The sequence below is a fragment of the Epinephelus fuscoguttatus genome, linkage group LG23 (genome assembly GCF_011397635.1).
Source record: "Epinephelus fuscoguttatus linkage group LG23, E.fuscoguttatus.final_Chr_v1".
Lineage (NCBI taxonomy): Eukaryota > Metazoa > Chordata > Actinopteri > Perciformes > Serranidae > Epinephelus > Epinephelus fuscoguttatus.
Window position 1 is genome coordinate 6,177,074 of NC_064774.1, and position 26,377 is coordinate 6,203,450.

The 26,377-nt window shown below is 43.1% G+C and overlaps 1 protein-coding gene across 1 annotated transcript; it reads right to left on the bottom strand.

The window, feature by feature from the left end:
- Nucleotides 1-320: 320 nt before the first annotated feature.
- LOC125883431 (galactose-specific lectin nattectin-like) lies at nucleotides 321-9,461 on the bottom strand. Its single transcript, XM_049567706.1, has 7 exons — nucleotides 9,183-9,461; nucleotides 5,144-5,297; nucleotides 3,519-3,844; nucleotides 3,159-3,250; nucleotides 2,943-3,077; nucleotides 2,132-2,237; nucleotides 321-944 (listed from the first exon to the last, which is right to left on the bottom strand). The coding sequence occupies exons 3-7, from the start codon at nucleotides 3,808-3,810 to the stop codon at nucleotides 877-879; spliced, it is 693 nt and encodes a 230-aa protein (XP_049423663.1). The 5' UTR covers nucleotides 3,811-3,844; nucleotides 5,144-5,297; nucleotides 9,183-9,461; the 3' UTR covers nucleotides 321-876.
- Nucleotides 9,462-26,377: the final 16,916 nt, after the last annotated feature.

Below are 26,377 nucleotides of genomic sequence, written 5' to 3' on the forward strand. Positions count from 1 at the left end.
AAAATAATTCTGTTTGTCATGACGTCTCTTGGAGATTTTGACACTGGGATTTTAAAATGTGTATTATAATCATTTCCCCTTGAAAATATTATTGTCATCAGGGTTTTTTTCTCCTCAGAGACACAGTGAATCTAATCTTCGAACAGTCAGAGCAGTTTTTGTGAAAACGCTGCAGTGTCAGTTTCGGGAAATTAGGACGATTGAGCAACTGATGTTTGTTTGAGTCCAAAAGTGAACACGGTGCAGAGATCACAGTGCTCGACACACAAACCCACACTTTACTCATCTGTACACAATCTAATCTCTCTCAAGGTGCATCTTTATCTTTACGTAAAGCAAAGCCACGAGCTGCCTCATCACAACTCTGACTTTAACCTTAAAGGCAGGAAATAAACATTAACCTGTAAAACAAATTTAAATCCATCTCTGATGGAAAGAAGAACACACAACATACAAACAAGTACAAATATATATCTGTATTTTTGTAATCTGACGGCGCATGCTACAGATCTGAAGGAGGAAATACTTAAAACATTTCCCCCACAGCAGCTCTGTGCACTCATTTGTGTTTCTGCTTTCATGTTTTGTGCTTTTAATGCAATTACATGTTTCATGTGCATGTAGACATTCATGATTCACGTCTTAAGTTGTGACATGAACTTTCACTATTATTTCATTATCCATAGTTTTATTGATATTAAAAGATATCTGGGGGTCGACACGTCAGTGCCAACAAGATGAACCTGCAGAAGCTCGTGTGTTTGATATTTATCCATCACAGCTGATTCTGGAGAGGAAACGTTACTCCAGCTGGACCGGCTCGTGTCGCCTCAGACCTCATCAGACGAGTCTGGTTTTTGGATGTCAGGTCCGAGTTCAGATCCTCTTGGCACAAACGAAGGGCAGAAAGTCATCGCAGGAGCCGTAGTACCACTTCCTGTCAACTGCAATGTGGAAGATGGACAGAAAGACTTCACTTTAACGTTTTCAAGCTGCACACACAAAGTAAACGACGACGGTAGGGATGGGGATCAGTACTCCAGTACCAGCAGAGAGTAATCCCCGCCCAGCCTCCTTCATGTGAACATGACTTCTATAAACAGTTTAAACACAAGAGCCGAACTGTTTCAAAGTTGGTGCAAGTTCAGCTGCTGCTGCTGCTGCTATGTTAGCTTGTGCTCACCGTGTAGACAGCTCCAGAGACTGTCCTTCAATGCTGCGTGTAAGCAATGTAACAGCAGCAACAGAAAGTTTTTTTTTTTTTTAAAGTTACTTTAGCCCTTAAATGGACAGGCACATATACATGCTCTGGAAAGTTAACTAAAATGTATTTTCTGATGCAGTGGCTCCGTCCTGGTCCAGTGACAGGGTCCAGATTTCTCCTCAGTCATCAGTTCAAGGTCCAAACACTTTAATTTATTCAGCGTCAGATTTGTGTCAAGCTAGTTTTCTGTCTCTGTAAAGTAGCTGACTGTTAGCCGTTCACTCTACAGCAGGAAACATCACTTCAAAATAAAAGTTCTGTGCTGGAAATTCACAATACTTTAAAATAAAATGTGTTTTTTACAAACTTGAAATTTATGAGTCACTTGCGGTCCATTCGGAATGAACCTGCGACCCACTTTTGGACCACAAACCACCAGTCGGGAACCACTGATCTAACGTATGTAGACTAAATTATTTTCTAAATTACAAGTTGTATCTCCCAAAATACATTTAGGATATAAATTTAATATTCTCCCCTTCATGTTTACAGCCTGGTACTGAAGCAGTTTTGCTCTCTGTCGCTAATTTCAACATTCATGACGACTGTACGGGGCTGAATTTATATAGAACTCACCTGTTTACAATTTATTAAGAGTTAAAGTTACACGTCATAGAGGGCGGGGCCTCTTTGAGTGACAGGCTGTCTGCTGATCATACCACTGTGAAAGGAAGCCTGTTTTTGGTCTGCGTCTGACGCGGAAATCATCGACCAAGCGGCGATTATAGAACAGTTGGTATAAAATGTGCAGACGTATCCGTAGTTTGCAGAAATGTATAATGCCATCATTTCTTCTGGCTACTGGAATATTAAACATTTGTCTGCTTGTGTGTGTGTGTGTGTGTGTGTCTGTGTGTAGTTCATTACATCCATAATTCATCTTCAGACAGCGCTCAGCTCTCTCCACGCTGTAGTCCCTGTGCCAGTATTCGTAACGAAACTTGGTGCCGTCGCTCCACATCCAAAAAGAGAGCTATGGATAGAAAGACAAACATGTATAAATGCATCTATCCTGCTGAGATCTGAACTTTTCTTTAGTATGCATTTTTAATTTCTCCTAGCTATTTGGGATCAGTGGGACACAATAAGTATAAATAACAAACTTAACACATTGTCATCGATAATAAGGTCCCAGTGTCCTCAAAGGAGTACTTCCTAATTAACAGCATCTTATTTTGGCACTGTTGCTAAAACTGGTCAACTTTGTTGCAATATCAAACTACAAACTTTATTTATCATAAATAGACAAGCTTAAACCATGAAACGTGATCAGGTTTGTTCACGTTTGTCTCTGGATCGGCTGCAGACTGACTTGGCAGAGATGGCGGCCATCTTGTTTTTCCATTGATCAGTGTAGTGTGCTCTAACCACCACTAGATGGCACAAAGAGTGTCCACGGACGAAGACAACAGGTCTGAGTTAATTAGAATTAGAAGAATTAGAAGAAGTGAGGGTCAAGTAAAGCCAAAGTGTGATGTCCTCACATGACGCTAAACATAACTTAAACTGCACTTTAAAGGTGCAAATTAAAATTCTACTGATATGAAAGTTTGTGGCTCCTCACTCAGTCGAGTTTTGGGGTAATTTTGGAGATTTGGGTTAAATACAGGCTACAGTGACGTGACCTGCAGGTGTGCAGCGTAACAGTCACGTCTGCTAAACACAAAGACGTCCCTACATGTACGGCATCGTGGCCACCGATCCAGGTGAGGGGGAAGTCGTGGCCGTCTCCTCTGGTCAGAGCCTGGATGAAGTGACTCTCCTCGTAGCTGTGGACTGACGCCAGGTTGGCCCCTTCAAACAGACAGTAGCCCTGGAGGTGACCAGAGAGGAGAGAGTAGCGCCATGTTTGACTCATTGCATCATGACTGGATGTGTGAGCAGCTGTCCTCACCTCGGCTTCAGCCCACGTCTTCGGGCTGTCGATGAAGACGAAACACTGCTTTCCGAAGCGGGACCAGCCGTACGGGCAGTAGAACTCCCGATCTATAAGAAAACAAATATTTTAAATATTTTACTTTTATTTATTCTTTTTACAGCACTGCTGTGACTCTGTATCAGTAACCACCTACTAAATCTGTTCATAGATACAGAAATAAAGTTCAATATTTATGAAATGTGGTGGAGGACAATGTACATGTATAAATCACAGTACTGAAGTAAATGTACTTAGTTACTTCCCAACACCGACCTAGAATCCCCTGCAGCAAAATGAAGCTCCCTGTTCCAACAAAAAATAAAAATCATCACTCACCACAGTTAACGGGTACGGCCCCCAGCGGCGTCCTCGTGTTCGGTATCTCCTCTCCGGTGATGATGTTGACGCACCAGCAGTTCCCGGTGGAGTCGGAGCACTGCTGCGGGAGGAAGTTCCCATGAGCATCGCACTGTGGGATGAACGCTCCCATGATGTTGATGCCCTCCTGCCTCGCGTAATCGCAGAGACCCGAGTGCCTGCCGGAGAGGCTGGTGTTGGTGCTGAGCGGGACGGCTCGGCTCAGGGTCAGAAAGGTGCTGAGCGTCAGAGACACGCTGAGCACCTTCATGGTGATGATGATGATGCTGAAGAGGGAGTGTGGCCTGTCAAAACAGTAGCAAAATTAGAAGCACCGCCCCCTGTTTGTGTGACTCCGCCCACCAGTCCAGTGTCTCTGACAGTTTCAAGATTAGAGTCACCAATTCAGTATCTGACCAAATGTCTCCCCTTCTGTTCCTGAGATATGACGTTAAAACATGATGATGTCACAGTCAAGCTGACCTTTGACCTTTTGACCTTCATTATTTTATCCTGTCAGACATTTGTGTCAAGTTTGGTCAGAATTAGTGAATGAATTCTTCAGTTATGGACAAAAACATGTTTTACAAGGTCACAGTGACCTTTGACCACCAAATTTATATCAGTTAATTATTTAGTGGACGTTTGTGCCAACTTTTTAAAAATTGCCTCAGGGTGCTCTTGAGATATAACTTTCACAGGAATGACACAGATGCAAGGTCACAGTGACCTTGAGTCAACGTTTGTGCCAAATTTGAGGAAATTCCTACTTCAGATATCACGTTCATGAGAATGAGACCGATGAGCCTTTGACCTATGACTTTTGACCACCATACTAATAAGTTCATTGTGAGTCTAAATTTGACGAAATTCGCTCAAGGTGTTCTTGAGATATCCGCTTTACAAGAACGGAGTGGACATACGGATGTACGATTTTTTTGCGATGTTGGATTTATTTATTTTTTTTACATTTACTGTTTTTGTTATGGTTGTTGTTGTTGTTGTTGTTGTTATGTATCCGTCCTTTACAGCAGACTCTATTCTTGTTATTTGACTCTTTTTGTCTCTTTACTGTTTTTTATTGGCATTTATAATTCGTAACAGACATTTTTTCACCGTGTTACTGCAGTTGCTGTCGTATGTTTGTATCCTTCGAGTCCACAGGATGTGAACTCAGCGTTGCCGTAGAAGAGCTAAATGCTCGGTCAGTTTCTCCTGAATAAACAATGGTTTGATTGATGTACGAATGGACAGACTGCTGAACAACCTGAAAACATGGCGCTTCCCCGTCACTGCTGCCGCCGGGGTGGGGGTATAAAAAATTTTAAAAGTCTGAAAAGTCCTAAAAAGCTAAATTAATGCGCACATTGTCGAATAAACCAAAGGTTCTAGAGGCTTGTTGAAGCTAAGTGTGTATTTCCTCTGCCATTACCAACACTGACATTTGGCACTTTACTCGTGAGAACGACACATCAGATATAATTCATATAAAAGACTTTGGCAAATCAATACACCAAACACAGAAGGAGTTGAGTTTTTCTTTGCATGATGATCACTTCTTCATAAAGTATAAAACAAGCTGTATTAACAAAGTGCAGACTCACCTGTTCGAGGATCAGCTGGTGTGCCGAGCCGCCTCTGCTGCTCCTTGTCTTTTATCCTGCAGATCGCCGACACCTCTCATGTGTCATTATTTTAATTTCCCACGACTTCGCTGACACTTTGGGGCAGAAGTGGCTCCAACAATGACTCGAGCAGCTGCAGGCACAGATATGGCTTTGTCTGTACCGTATTTATTGTATGTGATAATCCCTGGTGTATTCAGTCATCCTCTCTCACACTATCATGATCACAGTGAGCTTCAGGTTTCATCATGTCATTGATCTCAGTGTCTCTCAGTGTCTCACGGTGTCTCGGCCTCCCAGACTGTCTCGTCTGGTTTCCAGGTTACCTGTTCTTATCTCATCCAAAGCCGCTCTTATTTTCCCGACCTTGTATTGTGCAGATCCGGGTTATGAACTATTTTTGCAAGTCAACACCGACACCACTTGAGACTTGGCTGGATCATATCCTCCACTACAGACAACATAAGCTGCAAAATCCGATAAATCTTTTTAGTTTTGTGTCAAGTATCTCAGTGAAGATCTAATAAGCAGCCTGTTTCCCACAATGCCCTCTGCTTATTCATTCCTCCAGCGAGTTACTGACGCCACCTCACGCCAAAACAATCTGAAATATACCTTTAGGTAAACAGCTAGAATCACTGCCCCGTGGTTGTATGACTCGGCCCACCAGTCTCTCTGAGTCATGTTTCAGTAACGGTGACTTCATGTAAACAGGTGCAGTTATGTTGTTTGTACACAGGGTGGCGCACTGCAGCAGGAAACACAGGTAACAAAGGTGCAGGTGGTGAGCAGCAGGTGAGAGATGGACTCTGAAAGTGTTCAGTGGAGACCAACCTGAGACGAACAGTGTTTTACCTGCGTGAAGGTGAGCACGTGAAAATAAATGTGTCTCTGCAGCCAAAGACACCTGATGATGAAGTGGACATTAGGTCTGACCTACTTGCTGGAGCAGTAACCTCGCTTTCATTACAGTCTACTGACTTTCCCAGTTATTAGTCAGATCCTGTGTATCTCCATGGAAACAGAGACAACAGTCGCAAGACATTCAGGACACTCTGGACACTCTGGACACACAGGACACAAATGACACTTTGGACACACAGGACACACAAAACTCACAGGACACTCTGGACACTCTGGACACACTCTGGACAAACAGGACACACAGGACACAAATGACACTTTGGACACACAGGACACACAAAACTCACAGGACACTCTGGACACTCTGGACGCGCAGGACAAACAGGACACTCTGGACACGTAGGACACACAGGACACACAAAACTCACGGGACATACAGGACACTCTGGACACTCTGGACACACTCTGGACAAACAGGACACACAGGACACTCTGGACGCGCAGGACAAACAGGACACTCTGGACACTCTGGACATGCAGGACACAAATGACACTCTGGACTCACGGGACACACAAAACTCACGGGACACTCTGGACACTCTAGACACAAATGACACTCTGGACTCACGGGACACACAGGACACTCTGGACACTCTGGACACACAGGACACAAATGACACTTTGGACACACGGGACACACAAAACTCACGGGACACTCTGGACACTCTAGACACAAATGACACTCTGGACTCACGGGACACACAGGACACACAAAACTCACGGGACACACAGGACACTCTGGACACACAGGACACTCTGGACACGCAGGACACTCTGGACACGCAGGAAACACAAGACACTCAGGACACTCTGGACACTCAGGACACACAAGACACACAGGACACACAGGACACGCAGGACACGCAGGACACACAAAACTCACGGGACACACAGGACACTCTGGACACACAGGACACTCTGGACACCCAGGACACTCTGGACACGCAGGACACTCTGGACACGCAGGAAACACAAGACACTCAGGACACTCTGCATACTCTGGACACACAGGACGCAAATGACACTCTGGACACACAGGACACACAAAACTCACAGGACACTCTGGACTCACAGGACACACGAGACACACAAAACTCACGGGACATACAGGACACTCTGGACACACAGGACACAAATGACACTTTGGACACACGGGACACGCAAAACTCACGGGACACACAGGACACTCTGGACACACAGGACACACAGGACACAAATGACACTTTGGACACACGGGACACGCAAAACTCACAGGACACTCTGGACACACAGGACACAAATGACAGTTTGGACACACGGGACATGCAAAACTCACGGGACACACAGGACACTCTGGACACACAGGACACACAGGACACAAATGACACTTTGGACACACGGGACACGCAAAACTCACAGGACATACAGGACACTCTGGACACACAGGACACAAATGACAGTTTGGACACACGGGACATGCAAAACTCACGGGACACACAGGACACTCTGGACACACAGGACACACAGGACACAAATGACACTTTGGACACACGGGACACGCAAAACTCACAGGACACTCTGGACACACAGGACACACAGGACACAAATGACACTTTGGACACACGGGACACGCAAAACTCACAGGACACAAATAACACTCTGGACATTCTGGACACTCTGGAAACTCTGAACACACACTCTGGACAAACAGGACACGCAGGACACTCTGGACACGCAGGACACTCTGGACACACAGGAAACACAAGACACTCAGGACACTCAGGACACGCAGGACACACAGGACACAAAGGGCACGCAGGACACACAGGACACAAAGGGCACGCAGGACACACAGGACACAAAGGACACGCAGGACACACAGGAAACACAAGACACTCAGGACACTCTGGACACTCAGGACACTCTGGACACGCAGGACACACAGGACACGCAGGACACACAAGACACTCTGGACACACAGGACACTCTGGGATTTTCATATAAAACATAAAATAAAAAAGCACCAACATCACATATGTGTGAACATGTGTGTCCAGTGTTTAGTGTTAAACCTGAGCAGCTGGGTCACGTCATACGCCAATAACTGAGAAAACAAACACGAATTTCATCACTAAAAATATGAATATAAGCAAATAAAAAGCTGTAAAATCCCGTATGAGGAGGTGTGTCCTGTGTTTGAGTCACTAGGTCTCATTATATGATGTTATTTAGGGAAAAAAGCTGATTTTTTTGAATAAAAAATATTATTATAAAGTGAGGAAAAAACGCAAAATTACAATTTAAAAATGTATTTTATTTAAAACAAGAGCCACTTAAATCATGTATTAAGAAGTGTGTCCTGTGTCAGGAGACGTTTTGAGTCACTAGGTCATTTTCAAAATTTTTTGCAGAAATATATATTTCTATAAAATAGAAGAAGCAGTAAAGTCAGGTTTGAATATGTGCGACCTGTGTAGTGAAACTTTTTGGAAATAAATTTGAGTCAGTGGGTCACGTTATATGAAGGTTATTTAATTAAGAATATTAATATAAATTAGTACAAAAAATGTGAAACTACTATTGATTAAAATAAGACAGAAGAAGCAGGAGCTGTGACCTGTTGAGTCTTACTGATGGTTCATTTAACTCTTATTTATGTTAAATACATGAAAAACATATTGTTTATTGATAATATTATTACCATAATATATTTAATCATAACTTTTACTAATCCTGCTGATGCAGCATGAAGGAAGTCACAAACACTGGTTTCATGTTATTTAAACAGCTGATCCTCAGTCAGCTCCTCCAGGACTCACACCGGGGGCTGGGAGGAGAGCTACCCGGCCTCCTGCCGCCAACACCCGGGTAAAGTGAGGGGAAGACACCGCTGGGTCCGGAGGAACTAAAACTAACTTCTCCGCGGTGTTTGGCGCCATCAGGCGGCAGAGCCGAGTGAAGTGGAGCCTGGAGTGTGCTCCAGCTTTACACTGACCCCACCTGTCTCCACCTGTCTGCACCTAACCCCACCTGTCTCCACCTGTCTGCACCTGTCTCCACCTTTCTCAGTCATATCTAAACACAGGGACACATGTGTAGATTAAATGTGACTCACACTGTGTGATGACGTCATTATCTCTGATGTCCATGCCGTGTAAGCCCGCAGACAGCTCCACGGATGACACACTGCAGAACCTCCCTGAGAAACATCGTGTTTCTAACTTGTCCTCAGGATCACAGTGACGCGGTGGAAACCATCTGCACCTTAATGACGTCACCTCAAACAGGAAGTACCAGTAGCCAATTCGGCATCATTGTTATGGTGCTGAGTTACCATAAACATGAACAAATGTCAGTTTTAAATACGGAGCTCAAGTTTTGGCTCCATGGCGACTCTGTGCTTCCTGTTTATCTTCCCCCCGGAAACCGCATATTCTGTCGTTCCAGGACTTTAAACCGGATGTGCCGAAATTAAAGTGGGACACAGAATAACAATAGAAATGACAACATGAATTTATAATAACTGTTTTCCATGTTGCAACACCAATATATATATTTTACTGTACCAACTGGGCACTCAGTGGGTATGGACTAAACCTTTACATTATCACAAGGGATGAAATTAAGCTTAGAAACATTCACACTTTTTCTGTCAGTGTGTACATGTGACTGTCTTCTGGACTATGTTTCAGTTGGATCTCCAGAAAAAAATTGGGCAATTTGTTTATTTGTTAATAATATTCATACATCCAAATTCCTCCACGAATACACAATATATAATTCATTTGCTCATTATTTTAGCTACATTCAGAACAAGTTTGTAAAAACACCTCACTTTATTCTGAAGCACAGTGAATTTGCAGCAGAGCTTTTATTCTGAAGTGCTGTTTCCTGCAGAGTGAGTGACAGACAGACACGACATGGACAAACACAAATGTGACACTAAACATATATTCAACTGTGCGGATCTGGACCACTGCTTCAGAGGCCACGCTGTGATTCTACCATCTATGATTTAAAGGTTTAATTCAAAATTTAAATACATGTACTTCATATGTTTCCAAATGTTATATGTTATATATGACATATGTTTCCATTGGAAAACTGACAGCAGAGCAATTTCTGCCCACAGGTTATTTCAAGATTTAACCAGAAAATAGAAATGACAGTAGGAAGTCAGAAATAGTCTGTAGAGTACCACACAAAGAGGATCCATCATGTGTTGCGACACCAAAGAGGAAGAAGTCTGACCTAAAACAGACGGGACGGTTCAGTTATTGGACCACTTCCTGATGTTTTTAAATAAACCTTAATTCACATGTATTTATCTTTAAGGTAAAAAACAGAGCTTTATTTCTCGGGTGGCACACGTTGCTCCTGCCTGCATCAGTCCTCTTATTCCACTTTAATAGGAACCTGCTGCTGCGGATTGTTTAACGTGCACCAAACAGGAAACACTTGTGATTAAAAACTGAGAGAAGAAGTTGCTTTTGTTGTGATGTGTTGTTGTTGCGTGGATTATGTTCAGAATTATGGGCTGGTGTCCCGACTCCTGTGATTCTATGATTCTTCCACAGTGAGGTGAGAGCGCAGCGTCTCCATCAGTGACTGACATATTTCTATTCGATAAAACCCAAACATTGGACATTTGAATCACAGACATTTATCATCCATGTCATCAGTCCGTCATGTCTGACAGGATTCAAATGACCTGCAAACAAAGACTGGTGTTTATTCAAATGACATGGTGGAGGCCTGTGTGTGCACGGACAGCAGCTCGGTGGAAAGCTTCTGTCAGGTGATTCATAACCACCATAAATATAAACTGTTTTACAAAAAGGACCACGGCCAGGTGCGACCTAACCACCCAGATTCTCAGTCATGCTCGAGCCCTGCTCTGTTAGACAGGTCAGTGCAGATGTGACTGTTCCTGCAAACAGCTGTGGCCAAAACACACTCGGAGTCGAAGGAGTCAAGCATTGCTTCACCAAAGAAATAAAGCACAAACCATTTATACACAAGTGTTCAATACAACACATACACAGACAAGGTGAGCATCAGCTTTTATTAATATAAATATGCATCCATCCAACTAATTAAAAACCCGACTTTTTTTACATTAAAATGCCTCAAAATCATCAAAAATTAATGCAGAAAATTATGTGATATTCATGCTGTGACTGTCCATGTCATTATCTCATTAAAAAGAACCGGGCCTAGAACTGATCCCTGTGGCACACCGGAAGTGCTACTTAAGAGGCCAAATGAGTATTTGGTTACAGATTAACAGAGAAGCTTTGCTCCATCGTTTAACAGCACCGAGGTCATCCACCAGTTTTTTTTGTGAATGGTAAAATAAGGTCAAAGTATAACCAAAGTGTTTCCATTCAAAACTACAGTGACACAAACATATATACTATAAACTACTTTAACAATTTAGAGTTCACATGTAATCCTGTTATATTTAATCCTAGTCCTGATATATTAGATAATATTTATTATATTTTCTAAAGTCTATAACAGTTGATGTTTTCTATATTCTCATATTATGTAATAAATAATACAATAACTAGTCAACTGTTACACACATTGTGCTTTTTCAAAATAAACTTCTGTTTTCACAGGAAATGTACAGTTTCTGCTCGTTAGATGCATACAGTCTTTTTAACAAAAACTTACGACATCAGTAAAACACCTCATGATAACATTCATTTCTTAGTTAGTTTCAGGAAATAAAAGCACGTGGTACGGTTTGGACAGCCACATTCTCCTGGGAGCGTCACACTGCAACAAAAGGTGCCTTTTTGCATTGGTGCCTGACACCAAAATCTAAGACTAAGACATTCAGTTCATTTGTTGTTGACGGAAAAAAACATCAGTTGGTGGTGTTGTGCTGATGTAGTGCTTTTATTTTGAAAGAGACTGTATCAAACTGTACATTTCCTGTGAAAACAGAAGTGTATTTTGAAAACAGACAATGCATGCAACAGGCTGAAGTTGACACAGCGTCCCAGAACGTCAACAACCAACACACCCAGGGTACCTTGGACGCCATATGTGGACGTGGAAAGTCCATTACCAAACGTGGACATGTGACGAGGTCACAGTGAGGATGATGATAGGCCCCTGGTGAAATCACTGAGCGAGTGACGGTATTTGATGACGTCGGAACGAGCGCGGGCTGTAGATAAGGAACTGTTACAATAAAGTTAAATTAAATATTGTTATAAAATAAGAAGAAGTACTGTTACAATAACAAAAGATAAATCATTGTTATAATATTGTAAAATACAGTTTTTTAAAGGACAAACCCACTGATACTTTAAGTCTAAAGCTCCCAGCTGGTCTCCAGCCAACAGTGCTGATGTTCCCATATAACAGTGTGACTGACTCTTATCTCATGCGGTCTGACCTGAATCATCCTGGGTCAGTGGTGTGTTTACAGCCTGGCAGTTTCCCTGCTCTGTGCAGGAACAGCAGAGGCAGCACCAGACTGCTGGGCAGATTGAACCAGCCTGCAGAGACAGTCGCCCCCTCTCGAACACTGTGGCTCACTGATTGTGAGGTGGCCACCAAATTGCAGACCAGATTCCCTCCAAACTTCAACAGCAGCACTCCCATTATAAGTATGATGGTGCGGAAAGCCCTTCGCTTTGACTGGTGAACGCCCACCCTGTCCCCACCCGCCTGCCCTGGCCGTGGGCGGCTCAAAGCATGGAGAATGGAAAGGCTGCAGAAAGAGCAGCCAATCAAAAACAAGACCATTTGGCAGGCGCTTGGGACAAATATGTACTCTGGGAAACGGCTGATTATCAGGTACAGGAAAGCAATCCCTACAAAGCACTGCAGCCAAACACACATCGTACTGATGTTCCTGATCCTGACCCCATGCCCCTGTCTCAGCCTCAGGTAGGTGATGGGGTGGACAACAGCCAGGTAGCGCTCCACACAGGTCAGCATGGGGAACAGCATCTGTCCAGACCAGGGGAAACCCCCAATGAGTATCCCCACCCAAACCATCCAAGGGAGAGACATGAACAAAGCGCAAATGGAGACAGTATTCCCCAACACTCCAATCAGCTCCATGACAGCCATGTTGTAGGTCATGAAGTCAGAGATGCACATGACTGTTGCTGAGGAAACCGAGCGCTGCTTTTTCCATCGCTGGAATCCCAGATAGAGGACGAAGATGGAGAGAGGGAGGAGCAGGAGGATGTTGGCAAAGGTGGAGGCAATGAATACGTACAGACGGCAGGCAGAGCATGGGGGGGGATAGAAGGACTGAGAAGGAAGGGAGCCGTTAACGGAGGATGAATTGTTGACTGACATGTTCAAACAGCGGAGGCCTGATGAAGAGGAGGGAGGAGGAGATGGAGAGAAAATTAGATCTAAAGAGAAGGACAGGAAAACAGAAATTAGACACATGAAATGACTGAAATCAACTGTGTAATAACAACTGAGAATCAAGCAGGTACAACCATCGGCATCTTTGTTAGCACGTTAGCACGCTAACATTAGCACACGGCACAGCTGAGGCTGATGAGAACCACATTGGTTTCATGAGGGCAGACACTGTCCAAATGAAACGTCCCCGGGTGATTACATACATTAAGATAATAACCACAGATGTATGTTAAAATAGGCAAAAAGTATATTATCGAATTAATTATACACTAATTTGCATATACTTCCCCAAATTTTCGATATCACTCCAAAAACAGGAAAATACTGTCAATAATAAAAAATGCTGATAAATTTTAGTCTTGGTTTTATGTATTAAAAAAATGTATAAAAATCAGGCAGAATATAGACAGGAGTCGATCTGGAACATTTGGTGAATATCAGTTACTGAAGTGAGTCTGACTTCATGACTACAATGTCATGAATTTTCCTCAACTAAAACATTTTGAATTTTTGTTCACTAATTCTTTTTGAATTTTCATCAACTAAACTGTTCAACATTTTGTTCAACTAAACCATTTCAAACTTTTTTTGGACTAAAACATTTTGAAGTTTCATCATCTAAAATATTTTGTTTTCATTGATCAAGACTATGAATGATGACACTGTGGCTGACGTGAGGCCACTTGGTTATGGTTAGGAAAAGATTATGTTTTGGCTTAAGATACCCGGTTTAGGGGGCACAATCCCGGCAGGACACACAATGATGACTCGCCAGATCACAACTGGTTTTGTTGCTTGTGGTCTGATGCTCATGTAAATGTCACACCTTCCACCTCTCTATGACAAAGTCAGCTCATAAACTGTCACTTCAGAAATGCAATGATATGTATGAAATGTGCAAATGGAACATATTCACGGTTTGCAGAAACGTACAATGCCAACATTTTCTGCTGGCCTCTGATGCATTTGAAGTGGAGGAAGAAACATCAGAATAAATGGCACTAATACTTTTGGTGCAAGCTATTAGAAGTAAAAACAAAGTGCATGAATCCATCAGTGTGAGCAAACAGCATCTCAGTGTGATAAACTTAGTACAACATTTCAGTTTATTTTTCAGCTTGAAATTGGACAGTTTATGTTGCACACTTTTTCTTAATCCAACTGAAATCACAGTCACACGTCACATTATATTGCATACTATTGTCAGTTTTAATACAAAATCTAATCAGTAAGTTAATAAATCAATAAATAAATCCACTAAGAGGATTAAAAAACGTCCATCTCACCTGAGGCGTTGCTTCCTGATTGTCCTTCTACTGTTGGCGAAGTCATTGACTGCTGTGTGCAGGTTTGTGTGTGTGTGTGTGTGTGTGACCACCTATGTAATGTTTCACATGGTTTTTGTGTGTAAAGTGTTGTTGGGGCGTGGCTGTTTTCCTCCATGTGGAAAAAGTATTTATCATCGTTCATGTTTTTTGTGTTTGTTACAGCATGGACTGGAAAGGTCAGGAGGTCACATAAGTGTGGGACTGTGCACACAACAAACAGCTCTATCCACGGCCCTGAAATTTTAGCGTCTGCTAACCCAACCCAGTCTCACTCCATGATCACTGAAACTCGGCACTCGGTTAGTGACTTTCAGCATGCTGTCACATGACAAGCTGGTACCCCAGAGGTCCTGTGTCCATGCCGAGACTGGTCAGAGTCAAGTCTGATTCAAGTTAGGGCCTCTGACCTGTCGAGGCATGGACACAGGACCTCTGGGAGGTGTCCTGTTGGACTCTGGCACCAGTGTGTTGGTGGTGGATCCTTTGAGACCTGTTGGTCCTGGGGTGGGTACTGGCAAGTCTCACATGCTTGGTTGGATTAGGATCTGGGGAATTTGGAGGCCAGGTTGACGTCTTGAGGTCCTTGTCACATTCCTGAGGCGACTCCTGAGCAGCTTTTGCAGTTTGCCATGATGCACTGTCTTTCTGGGGGGCCACTGCGTTGGGGAGTGTCGCTGCCATGGGGGGGGGGGGTGCTTAGTCTCCAACAGTGTTTGGGTGGGTGGAGCACATCAAGCAGCGATTGATTGATAAGCAAGATAATCAGTGTTCTATCCTCCACCTGTCAGTGGTTTAATGTTGTGGTTGATTTGTGGATATTAAAATAGACTCAAGTGTAATTCTGCCCTGTAAAACCAGGAGTACTGATACTGAAGGTGACCCCATGACAGACATCTGTACAGGCCTCATTTGCAAATGTTCCCAGAAGTAACAGGACGCACAAGCTTAACTCACTTCTGTGAACTTGTGCGACTCGTGCTGATCATGCATCATGTAGACATCGTCCATGTGTTTGACAGGATTCAAATGACCTGTAAGATAAAAGTGCTGCTGATTCAAATCAGAACACCTGTGTTTTCTCAGTTTGGCTGTGTGTACATGGTGACGTCCTTTAGGAAGGTTAATGACAACAGTCACTACCAGAGGTCCTGTGTCCATGCCTCCACAGGTCAGAGGTTAAACCTCGGATTGGACTTGACTCTGACCTGTGGAGGCATAGATACAGGACCTCTGGGGTACCAGCACATCCCACAGATGCCTGATTGGATTGGGATCTGGGGAATTCGGATGGCAGGTCGACACCTTAAACCCTTTGTCACATTCCTCAGGCCAATTCTGAGCAGATCTTGCAGTGCATTGTCCTGCTGGGGGTCTGTTTAGGGGTTGTTCTTGGTCTGTAACAGTGTTTGGGTTTCCAGGACCAGAGGTTTCCCAGCAGAACACTGCAGTGTAACAAGATGATCAGTGTTATTCACTTCACCTGTCAGTGGTTTTAATGTTGTGGCTGATCGCTGTATGGTCCTTGAATACTCACAATCAATTCATCGATTTATTCATCATCCCATCCAAGAACCCATCAGATGATAAAGCCTCTGGGTGCAACAGCCAATATTTCAGGGGTTCTGGTGTAGCCAGCAACGTTTCAAACTGACGCCATCTAGCAGCGTATCATAACACCACAAAAGGTTCTGTCCAGCCGCCTTTCAAACTGACACCGCCTTGCTCGTACTCATACTCTCAGTCCTCTTTCCAGCCACCTCCATCAGCTCTTCTGAGGGAACCCCGAGGCGTTCCCAGGCCAGCCGGGCGATGTAATCCCTCCAGCGTGTCCTGGGGCGGCCCCGAGGTCTCCTCCCGGTTGGACATGCCCGAAACACCTCCCAAGGGAGGCGCCTGGAAGACATCCTTACCAGATGCCCGAACCACCTCAACTGGCTCCTCTTGATGTGGAGGAGCAGCAGCTCTACTCCGAGTCCCTCCGGATGTCCAAGCTCCTCACCCTATCTCTAAGGCTGAGCCCAGCCACCCTGCAGAGGAAACTCATTTCGGCCGCTTGTACTCGCGATCTCGTTCTTTTGGTCACTACCCAGAGCTTGTGACCACAGGTGAGGGTTGGAACGTAGACCGACCGGTAAATTGAGAGCTTCGCTTTCTGGCTAAGCTCCCTCTCCGCCTGTCAATCTCCCGCTTCATCCTACCCTCACTCATGAACAAGATCCCGAGATACTTAAACTCCTCCACCTGAGGAAGGACCTCTCCCCGACCTGGAGTGGGCAATCCACCCTTTTCCGGCTGAGGACCATGGCCTCAGACTTGCACTGTATCATAATATGATGAAAGGTGAATGTTCCTCAGCTCTAACAGGAACTTGAGGAAGATATTCCCCAGCTCTGTACTCACTTACCATGACATGGGTTAGGTTAGGGGACTAAAATCATGACTCTGAGAGTGATGAAATTGTACAGGCAAAGTACTTTGTCTAAATATAGTTGCTCTTTCTGTGGGGACAACACTTAATAAATAAATAAACTGACCCAATAAATAACAAGTGTATCACAAAAACAAATGTAAGGAGCTCTATGGCTGTGTCTAACTTCCATCTCCAAACAGGTTAAGGTTAGGGAAAAAAGACCTGGAAAGGAAGTCTGAAATATTGCATTTTAATATATTTATAGCTCTTTGTCTAAAAGTCTCATGTATTATACACAGAGTGAACCAAAGCCAGTTTAAGGGTAGAGAGTGATGAAAAAGTGGCATGAATACAAAGGAGTGTTGATGAAGCAGGGAACATCAGACCCTCGGAATATAGGTACGCTCCCATTACACCTGCGTGCAGCCAGCCAAAGCCCACTCAGATGTAACTGGTCAGAGCTACTTGGACGACAAATGGGAATCTGTTGCCTACAGATTCTGAATATGCAGATGTCTGTTTATACAGATTACGTGCTGAGGTCACAGATAAGGCGAGCACTGGGTCAGACAGTCACACAAAATAATTTATTGGGTTTGCAATATGCAAAAACCTCCTAAGTCCCGCCACATGTCACTCGATATCAGTGAGAACGTGGACACGCAGGAAAACAATCAGACAACATCACTGACAAGGTGAGAGACATTTAATAACTTTAATGTCTATCAAAGTATATTCTCAGAGTAATAATTACTGTTCCATGAGTATTTACCAGATACTCTGCCTAGATGCTAAATATGGGGTGTTAAGTTGCCCGTTAATGGAGACACTGAGGCTGAGACAGACCCACAGGAGAGCTGAAGTTAATGTTAGTTTGGGGGCTCCAGGTTCTGGCCTAAGATAAAGTCTGATCTTAAATCGTGATTCAATAAAGGCGAGCTAAGTCTCTCCTTTAAGCTCACATTGACAGTGCAATTTTGATCCTCTGTCTGCACCTGTACTTTGTTCGTCTTTATCTCAGTCTCTCTTTTTCTCTTCCTCCTCCTCCTCCTCCTCCTGGAGGAGCTATGTAGCTGTACATGTTTCAACAACACTGGTTAATGTGTGGTTACATTTTGTCACAAAATTCACTTAGTGATGGTGGAAAAGACCACATTTGGGCTTACCCAGGAGGTACAGTCCTCATTATAAAAGCAACAATGTCTTGGTGAAGAGCAATCACTTTTTTTTGGCACTATCCCAGCAGGAAATGCAGACACACCCATGTTTGGTGCCCAGGAAGGTGCAAGAAACACAGCAATGCCTTGATAAAAGACAACTGGTTTTGTTGGTTGTTGTCCCACAGTTGTGTGCAGTGGTCTAAAGCTTGGCCGATGTCCTGTCGAGGTGTACCGTCATCCATCCCTTCCACCTCCAGATGATTAACTCGGCTCACATGTGACATAGCTTTAGAAGCGCTGATATTATCCGATGCAAATGCAACATCTTTGTGGTTTGCAGAAATGTACAATGCCAACATTTTCTTCACGTTTTCTTCAGGCAACAGGACCTCAGGCCAACACCTTCGCACAGGATGGCAGCTAACTCTACCAGCGACCAACTACTCCACTTTTGCTTCAACTCTACAATTGGAACTAAGATCAGCACTGCCAGTATTGCCTTAAGAACCTTCCTCACCTTGCCTCTCTGCTCTCTCGTCCTGTACCTGGGTCACCAACGATGGCGGCAGCAGCACTCCTTTAAAACAACAACCCACTCTGACGTCTTCACCTACAACACGGCTGTCTTAAATCTGATCTGGGTCCTGGCGTGCGTCTGCTACGTCTGTGGCACGTATGGTAATCTGCCGAAGATTGTGTATGTAGGAATCTATGGTACTTCCTTGGTTTTCTATGGAGAGTCCTTCTTCCACGTCCTGACCTGTGTGGAGCGATACCTGGCCGTCGTTCACCCCATCACCTACATGGGATTAAGAAATGAACGTGGTGTCAGGATCAGAAACATCAGCATTGGATGTGTTTGGCTGATGAGCTTTGTGATGACGGTCGTAACTGCTCTGTATCTGCCTGATTTACCCATCGTCCCATCAGTCTTAATTTTGGTCTTCTCCTTAGCACTCGTGTCTTTCTGCAGCCTTTCTGTTCTCCGTGTTCTGATTCGTCCAGGCCCAGGGGAAGGAGGCGGGGAAAAGCAGCGGGTTGACCAGTCAAAGCAGAGGGCTTTTAGGACTACCACAGCCATACTGGGAGTGCTGGAGTTGTGGTTTGCAGGGCTCCTTGCTTCCACCGTCCTGAACGCCTCTCCCCAGTTGAGCCAAAGTGTTGGCTGTGTGTTGCTGTTGTCTGTATCCTTTTTTAATCTGCCCTGCAGTCTGATGTTGCCTCTGCTGTATCTGCACAGGGCAGGAAAACTATCATGCTGCTGTTATAACAAAGAGTGAAGACATTCAACAACTCATTATGTGGACTAAGGTCACTGTAGTGGTTACTGTGTTGTTGCATGGTGGTTACTTTGATGTTAGGGAGGCTGTTAGCTTATGGCTAGGCTGTCACAAGCACTAGTGGCAGTTGTGTTTCAAGGTGGCTGCAAAGTAGTTGTAGTGTTGTTGTGCGTTCCTGCTTGGGTGTTGCTAATTCATACATATCCCACATATTTTGAAAGGCTGTGATCATGTGACCAATGTGCTGAGAGCAGTAAATAAGGAAGCTGCCCTGGGGGATTTAAGGAAGCAGATTGGGGTGGTGGATGGGTCACAAAAAATGGACTTTAACGCAAGATTTTCCTCTGGTCACTTCCTGTCGACGTTACAGATCAGAAGCGCAGAGAGTCGTCGACTAGAGATGATACGCCGTCTCGTGGCGGTCACTTCCTGTCGGCGTTACAGATCAGAAGCGCAGAGAGTTGCTGACTAGAGATGATACGCCGTCTCATGGCGGTCACTTCCTGTCGGCGTTACAGATCAGAAGCGCAGAGAGTTGCTGACTAGAGATGATACGCCGTCTCATGGCGGTCACTTCCTGTCGGCGTTACAGATCAGAAGCGCAGAGAGTTGCTGACTAGAGATGATACGCCGTCTCATGGCGGTCACTTCCTGTCGACGTTACAGATCAGAAGCGCAGAGAGTTGCTGACTAGAGATGATACGCCGTCTCATGGCGGTCACTTCCTGTCGACGTTACAGATCAGAAGCGCAGAGAGTTGCTGACTAGAGATGATACGCCGTCTCATGGCGGTCACTTCCTGTCGACGTCACAGATCAGAAGCGCAGAGAGTCGTCGACTAGAGATGATACGCCGTCTCATGGCGGTCACTTCCTGTCGACGTCACAGATCAGAAGCGCAGAGAGTCGTCGACTAGAGATGATACGCCGTCTCATGGCGGTCACTTCCTGTCAGCGTTACAGATCAGAAGCACAGAGAGTCGTCGACTAGAGATGATACGCCGTCTCATGGCGGTCACTTCCTGTCGACGTTACAGATCAGAAGCACAGAGAGTTGCTGACTAGAGATGATACGCCGTCTCATGGCGGTCACTTCCTGTCGACGTTACAGATCAGAAGCACAGAGAGTTGCTGACTAGAGATGATACGCCGTCTCATGGCGGTCACTTCCTGTCGACGTTACAGATCAGAAGTACAGAGAGTTGTTGACTAGAGATGATATGCCGTCTCATGGCGGTCACTTCCTGTGAACCGGCAGGTTTTTACAACATTACAGAACTGAGCGTTGACAGTTGAGTTGTTTCAACTAGTGGACTTCAATGCCTGACCGCTGAGGTCCCCTAACCTGAACCTAATTCTGACTTAACATTCAAACAGTCCTTTTAAGTACCGACATGTTCTCATCCCAAGTCGTCACATGTTGTCACTTTGTCAGCGGCCTTTCACCTCTACATATTACACAGTAGGTATCCTGCTGCGTCTGCTGTTGACATTCTGGGATGTTGCTACGAATGCTGGGATGTCAGAAAAGCACATGTTTAGGTTTAGAAAAAAACATTTTTTGGCTCCACATTCATACAGGAAGTGAACACCAGCCTCCCAGGTCAAAGTCCAGTGTTTGTTGGTCCCATCCACCTCCCCTCCCACCCCCTACAGGGACTTTCCTGCTCCTTATATTATGTTGTTGCGGGCAGGATTTCAACCTGTATCATATCACCACAACAGGTGCCGTCCAACCGCTTTATGAGCTGACACTGCCCGTCCATGTATCATACCACCATGGCAGGTGCTGTATGGCCGACTGGCGGTGTATCATGAAAACACAAAAGGTTCTGTCCGGCCGCATTACCAACTGACGTCACCTGGCGGTGTGTCATGCCACTGCGAATGAGGCTTTTGACGTCAGGTGTCAGGCACCTAAGCGTCGGTATTTGATGCCTCTGGAATGAGAACAGGCTGTCAGTACTGAGGACCGGCCAAAATGTCCTCACAGCGCAGATGTGTCCCCACTGTGATGGCTCATAACTGAAACTGTATGGGGTGCCGTTTGTAAAGTGTCTCACGCTGAAAATAACATCAACATTTTGCCACATTTAGCTTCAAACAATGTTTAAAAAAGTATTGTGAATTTTTTAACGTCACCTTTTACCACATTTATAGCAATATTTGTTAACTTAGAAATATATTAAATAGTTAAATCTAAATATTAAATGTGGCACCTAAATGTTAAATGTTAAATGTTAAATCTAAATATTAAATCTAAATCTAAATTCATTCATTCATTCATTCATCTTCTAACCGCTTCATCCTCTTGAGGGTCGCGGGGGGGCTGGAGCCTATCCCAGCTACATCGGGCGAGAGGCAGGGTTCACCCTGGACAGGTCGCCAGACTATCACAGGGCTGACACATAGAGACAGACAACCATTCACACTCACATTCACACCTACGGACAATTTAGAGTCACCAATTAACCTGCATGTCTTTGGACTGTGGGAGGAAGCTGGAGCACCTGGAGGAAACCCACGCTGACACGGGGAGAACATGCAAACTCCACACAGAAGGGCTCCCACGCCCGGGATCGAACCAGCAACCCTCTTGCTGTGAGGCGAGAGTGCTAACCACCACACCACCGTGCCGCCCCCTAAATCTAAATATTAAATCTAAATCTAAATCTAAATCTAAATCTAAATGTTAAATCTAAATATTAAATCTAAATCTAAATCTAAATGTTCTGGGTGAAACTAAATATTTAGCTAATATGCAAATTCAAACTGCCGGTCACCGGAAGTACCAAAATAAAAGCTCGAGATGGTCAGACAGTGTTTATAGAATCAAATAACGAATTAAAACCAACATATCGGGGGAAATGGACACTTGAACATACATTAGCGTGATAATAACTACCTAAAATAACAAGAAACGTGTTTGGAGAAATTTTATTTGATGTGTACTTTGAGTTGTTAGTGTCCCTTCGGAGGGAATCACCTTGTTGTTTACACATACTTCCGGGTAGAAAACCAGCAGAGTTCAGCTACATATATATATGAATATCTCACATTTTTCACATCACTGTATCATCGTTTAGACTAATCTGGTGTTTGTAAAGTCTATAAACACAATGACTGAACAAACATTACTATCACGGTCTGAAATTAATAACATGGTTATCGTAGATTAGCGGGGCTAACTGTTAGCTGTTAGCCCCGTTAGCGGTGTCTGTAATGACTCACTAACTCTAAACGGTCCGTGAAGAAAATATTTTTTCCAGTGGATGTCTTAGTTACAACATAATTGAGCTAACTGGAGTAATTTCATGTCGTATCCGACAGGGAGACATTTAACAGATGACGTCCTGTTAGCTTTGCTGCTGCTGCTGCAGCCACTGGTGCTTTCTGGACATCGTGATTTCCCAAAACTGAATAAATACCACACATCGCAACACAAAACTGCTTTGCTAGCTCAATCATGTTGTAACTAAGACATCCGCTGGAAAAAAATATTTTTTCCATGGACCGTTTAAGAGTTAATGAGTCATTACAGACACTGCTAACGGGGCTAAGAACTGACGGCTGTTAGCTTAGCTTAGGTTATTAATCCCTCCGAAGGGACACTAACAACTCAAAGTACACGTCAAATAAAATTTCTCCAAACACGTTTCTTGTTATTTTAGGTAGTTATTATCACGCTAATGTGTATTCAAGTGTTCATTTCCCCGATAAGTTGGTTTTAATTCGTTATTTGATTCTATAAACAGTCTGACCATCTCGAGCTTTTATTTTGGTACTTCCGGTGACCGGCAGTGTGAATTTACATATTAGCTAAATATTTAGTTTCACCCAGAACATTTAGATTTAACATTTAGATTTAGATTTAGATTTAATATTTAGATTTAACATTTAGATTTAGATTTAGATTTAATATTTAGAATTAACACTTATATTTATATTTATATTTATATTTAGCATTTAGATTTAACATTTATATTTATATTTATATTTATATTTAATATTTAGGTTTAACATTTATATTTAGATTTAGATTTAATATTTAGATTTAATATTTAGATTTAAATTTAGATTTAGATTTAATATTTAGATTTAACTATTTAATATATTTCTAAGTTAACAAATATTGCTGTAAATGTGGTAAAAGGTGACGTTAAAAAATTCACAATACTTTTTTAAACATTGTTTGAAGCTAAATGTGGCAAAATGTTGATGTTATTTTCAGCGTGAGACACTTTACAAACGGCACCCCATAAAACTGAAGTGAAAACTGAAATTTATCAGAACTTGTCCATCATTACTCTCATTTAAATCTAATATGAAAGACCACTTGTGACATAATGTATTAGCTGTGTTAATGTGTCTGTTTCATCTATTTATGATCAGCTTAACTACTTGTTTTGTCTGTTATATTCTCACATTTAGTAGAGAAATATTTGTATTAGAGTAGATCTGAAATTCTAGAGGGAAAGTTTTCACCATAAGCTCCTTTGGGTTCCTTACCTCTCCTGCACAATCCCTGCCATGTCTATTCTTATATATTTGTTTTAATCACATCTTGTGTACTAATAAAATTCAAATTCAAATTCAAATTCAAATTAGTGAACACAAAGATGGCAATACAAGCATTCACACACAGAGCAAACAGGTGCTGTTTGACCTGAATGACACCATGAGATTTGAATGCACACCTCTTTGTCCATGACTCATCTGAATGCTGTCAAATATTAATTTTCATGGACTCAAACCATAGTTAAGGTTTGATGTACTGGTGACACCTGTTTAAATAAACACACTGATGTTATTGTTTGATTATACGCATTACTGTACATGTCTGTCTGTATCAGTGATTAATAAATGATCCTTACTGTGTTTATAATGCGTTGGTGTCCATGATTTATGACAGGATTGGTCTTGGAGGTCATTCAAGGTGTGACCTCAGACACTGAGCTGATATCAAATGCTGTTTGTCTTTTCTCATCATTTATCATCAGGTGCAATAAGCTCATGATTCTTTTGCTGGACGTGAACAGTCCAACTTTCAAATCCTCCAAGTACCAGCGGATGACACATTTATTGGAACAAGATGCCTTCTAGTAGGTCTAGTAGGGTAAAACCTAATATATATTTAGATTGCTTCTCCCCAATTTCTCTTCAAGAACTGACCGCAGTGATTTCTTCATCTAAATCATCAACGTGTCTCTTAGACCCCATCCCAACTAGGCTACTTAAGGAGGTCTTTCCTTTAGTTAACACTCATATATTAGATATGATCAATATATCCTTATTAACAGGCTATGTACCACAGTCTTTTAAGGTAGCTGTAATTAAACCTCTACTAAAAAAGCCCACCCTGGATCCAGAGGTGTTAGCCAACTATAGACCAATATCTAATCTTCCCTTTATGTCAAAGATCCTTGAGAAAGTAGTCGCAGACCAGCTGTGTGATTTTCTCCAGGATAATAATTTATTTGAGGAATTTCAGTCAGGATTTAGAGTGCATCATAGCACTGAGACAGCTCTAGTTAAAATTACAAATGACCTTCTGATTGCTTCAGACAAAGGACTCGTCTCTGTACTTGTTTTATTAGATCTTAGTGCGGCGTTTGACACAATTGACCATCAAATTCTACTGCAGAGACTGGATCACTTAATTGGCCTAAAAGGTTCAGCACTAAGCTGGTTTAAATCTTATTTATCTGATCGTTTTCAATTTGTTGACGTTCATAATGAATTGTCCTTACGTACTAAAATTTGTTTTGGAGTTCTGCAAGGTTCTGTGCTCGGACCAATCCTATTTACTCTATATATGCTTCCTTTAGGTAACATCATTAGAAATCATTCTATAAATTTCCATTGTTATGCGGATGATACACAGTTGTATTTATCGATGAAGCCAGAAGAAAGTAATCAATTAACTAAACTCCATAACTGCCTTAAGGACATAAAAACCTGGATGAGCACCAATTTCCTGATGTTAAATTCAGACAAAACTGAAGTTATTGTTCTTGGCCCCAAACAACTCAGAGACTCTTTATCTGATGACATAGTTTCTCTAGATGGCATTGCTCTGGCCTCTAGCACTACCGTAAGAAACCTCGGAGTAACATTTGATCAAGATTTGTCTTTTAATTCTCATTTAAAGCAAACCTCACGGACTGCATTTTTTCATCTGCGTAATATTGCGAAAATTAGGCCTATCCTGACCCGAAAAGATGCAGAAAAATTGGTCCACGCTTTTGTTACCTCAAGGCTGGATTACTGTAACTCTCTGTTATCAGGTAGCTCTAGTAAGTCCTTAAAAACTCTCCAGCTAATTCAGAATGCAGCAGCACGTGTACTAACAGGAACTAAGAAACCAGATCATATTTCTCCTGTTTTAGCTTCTCTGCACTGGCTCCCTGTAAAATCCAGAATTGAATTTAAAATCCTACTGTTAACTTATAAAGCTCTAAATGGTCAGGCTCCATGATATCTTAGAGAGCTCATAGTGCCATATTATCCCACCAGAACACTGCGCTCTGAGAACGCAGGGTTACTCGTGGTCCCTAAAGTCTCCAAAAGTAGATCAGGAGCCAGAGCCTTCAGCTATCAGGCTCCTCTCCTGTGGAATCATCTTCCTGTTACGGTCCGGGAGGCAGACACCGTCTCCACATTTAAGACTAGACTTAAGACTTTCCTCTTTGATAAAGCTTATAGTTAGGGCTGGCTCAGGCTTGTCCT

Excerpts from the sequence above, each read along its gene's own strand:
- LOC125883431 (XM_049567706.1), bottom strand. The coding sequence starts at position 3,810 with ATGAAGGTGCTCAGCGTGTCTCTGACGCTCAGCACCTTTCTGACCCTG. Across the intron at positions 3,078-3,158 it reads AGACGTGGGCTGAAGCCGAG|GGCTACTGTCTGTTTGAAGG; the intron begins GTGAGGACAGCT and ends GGTCACCTCCAG. Across the intron at positions 2,238-2,942 it reads GTGGCCACGATGCCGTACAT|CTCTCTTTTTGGATGTGGAG; the intron begins GTAGGGACGTCT and ends TTCTATCCATAG.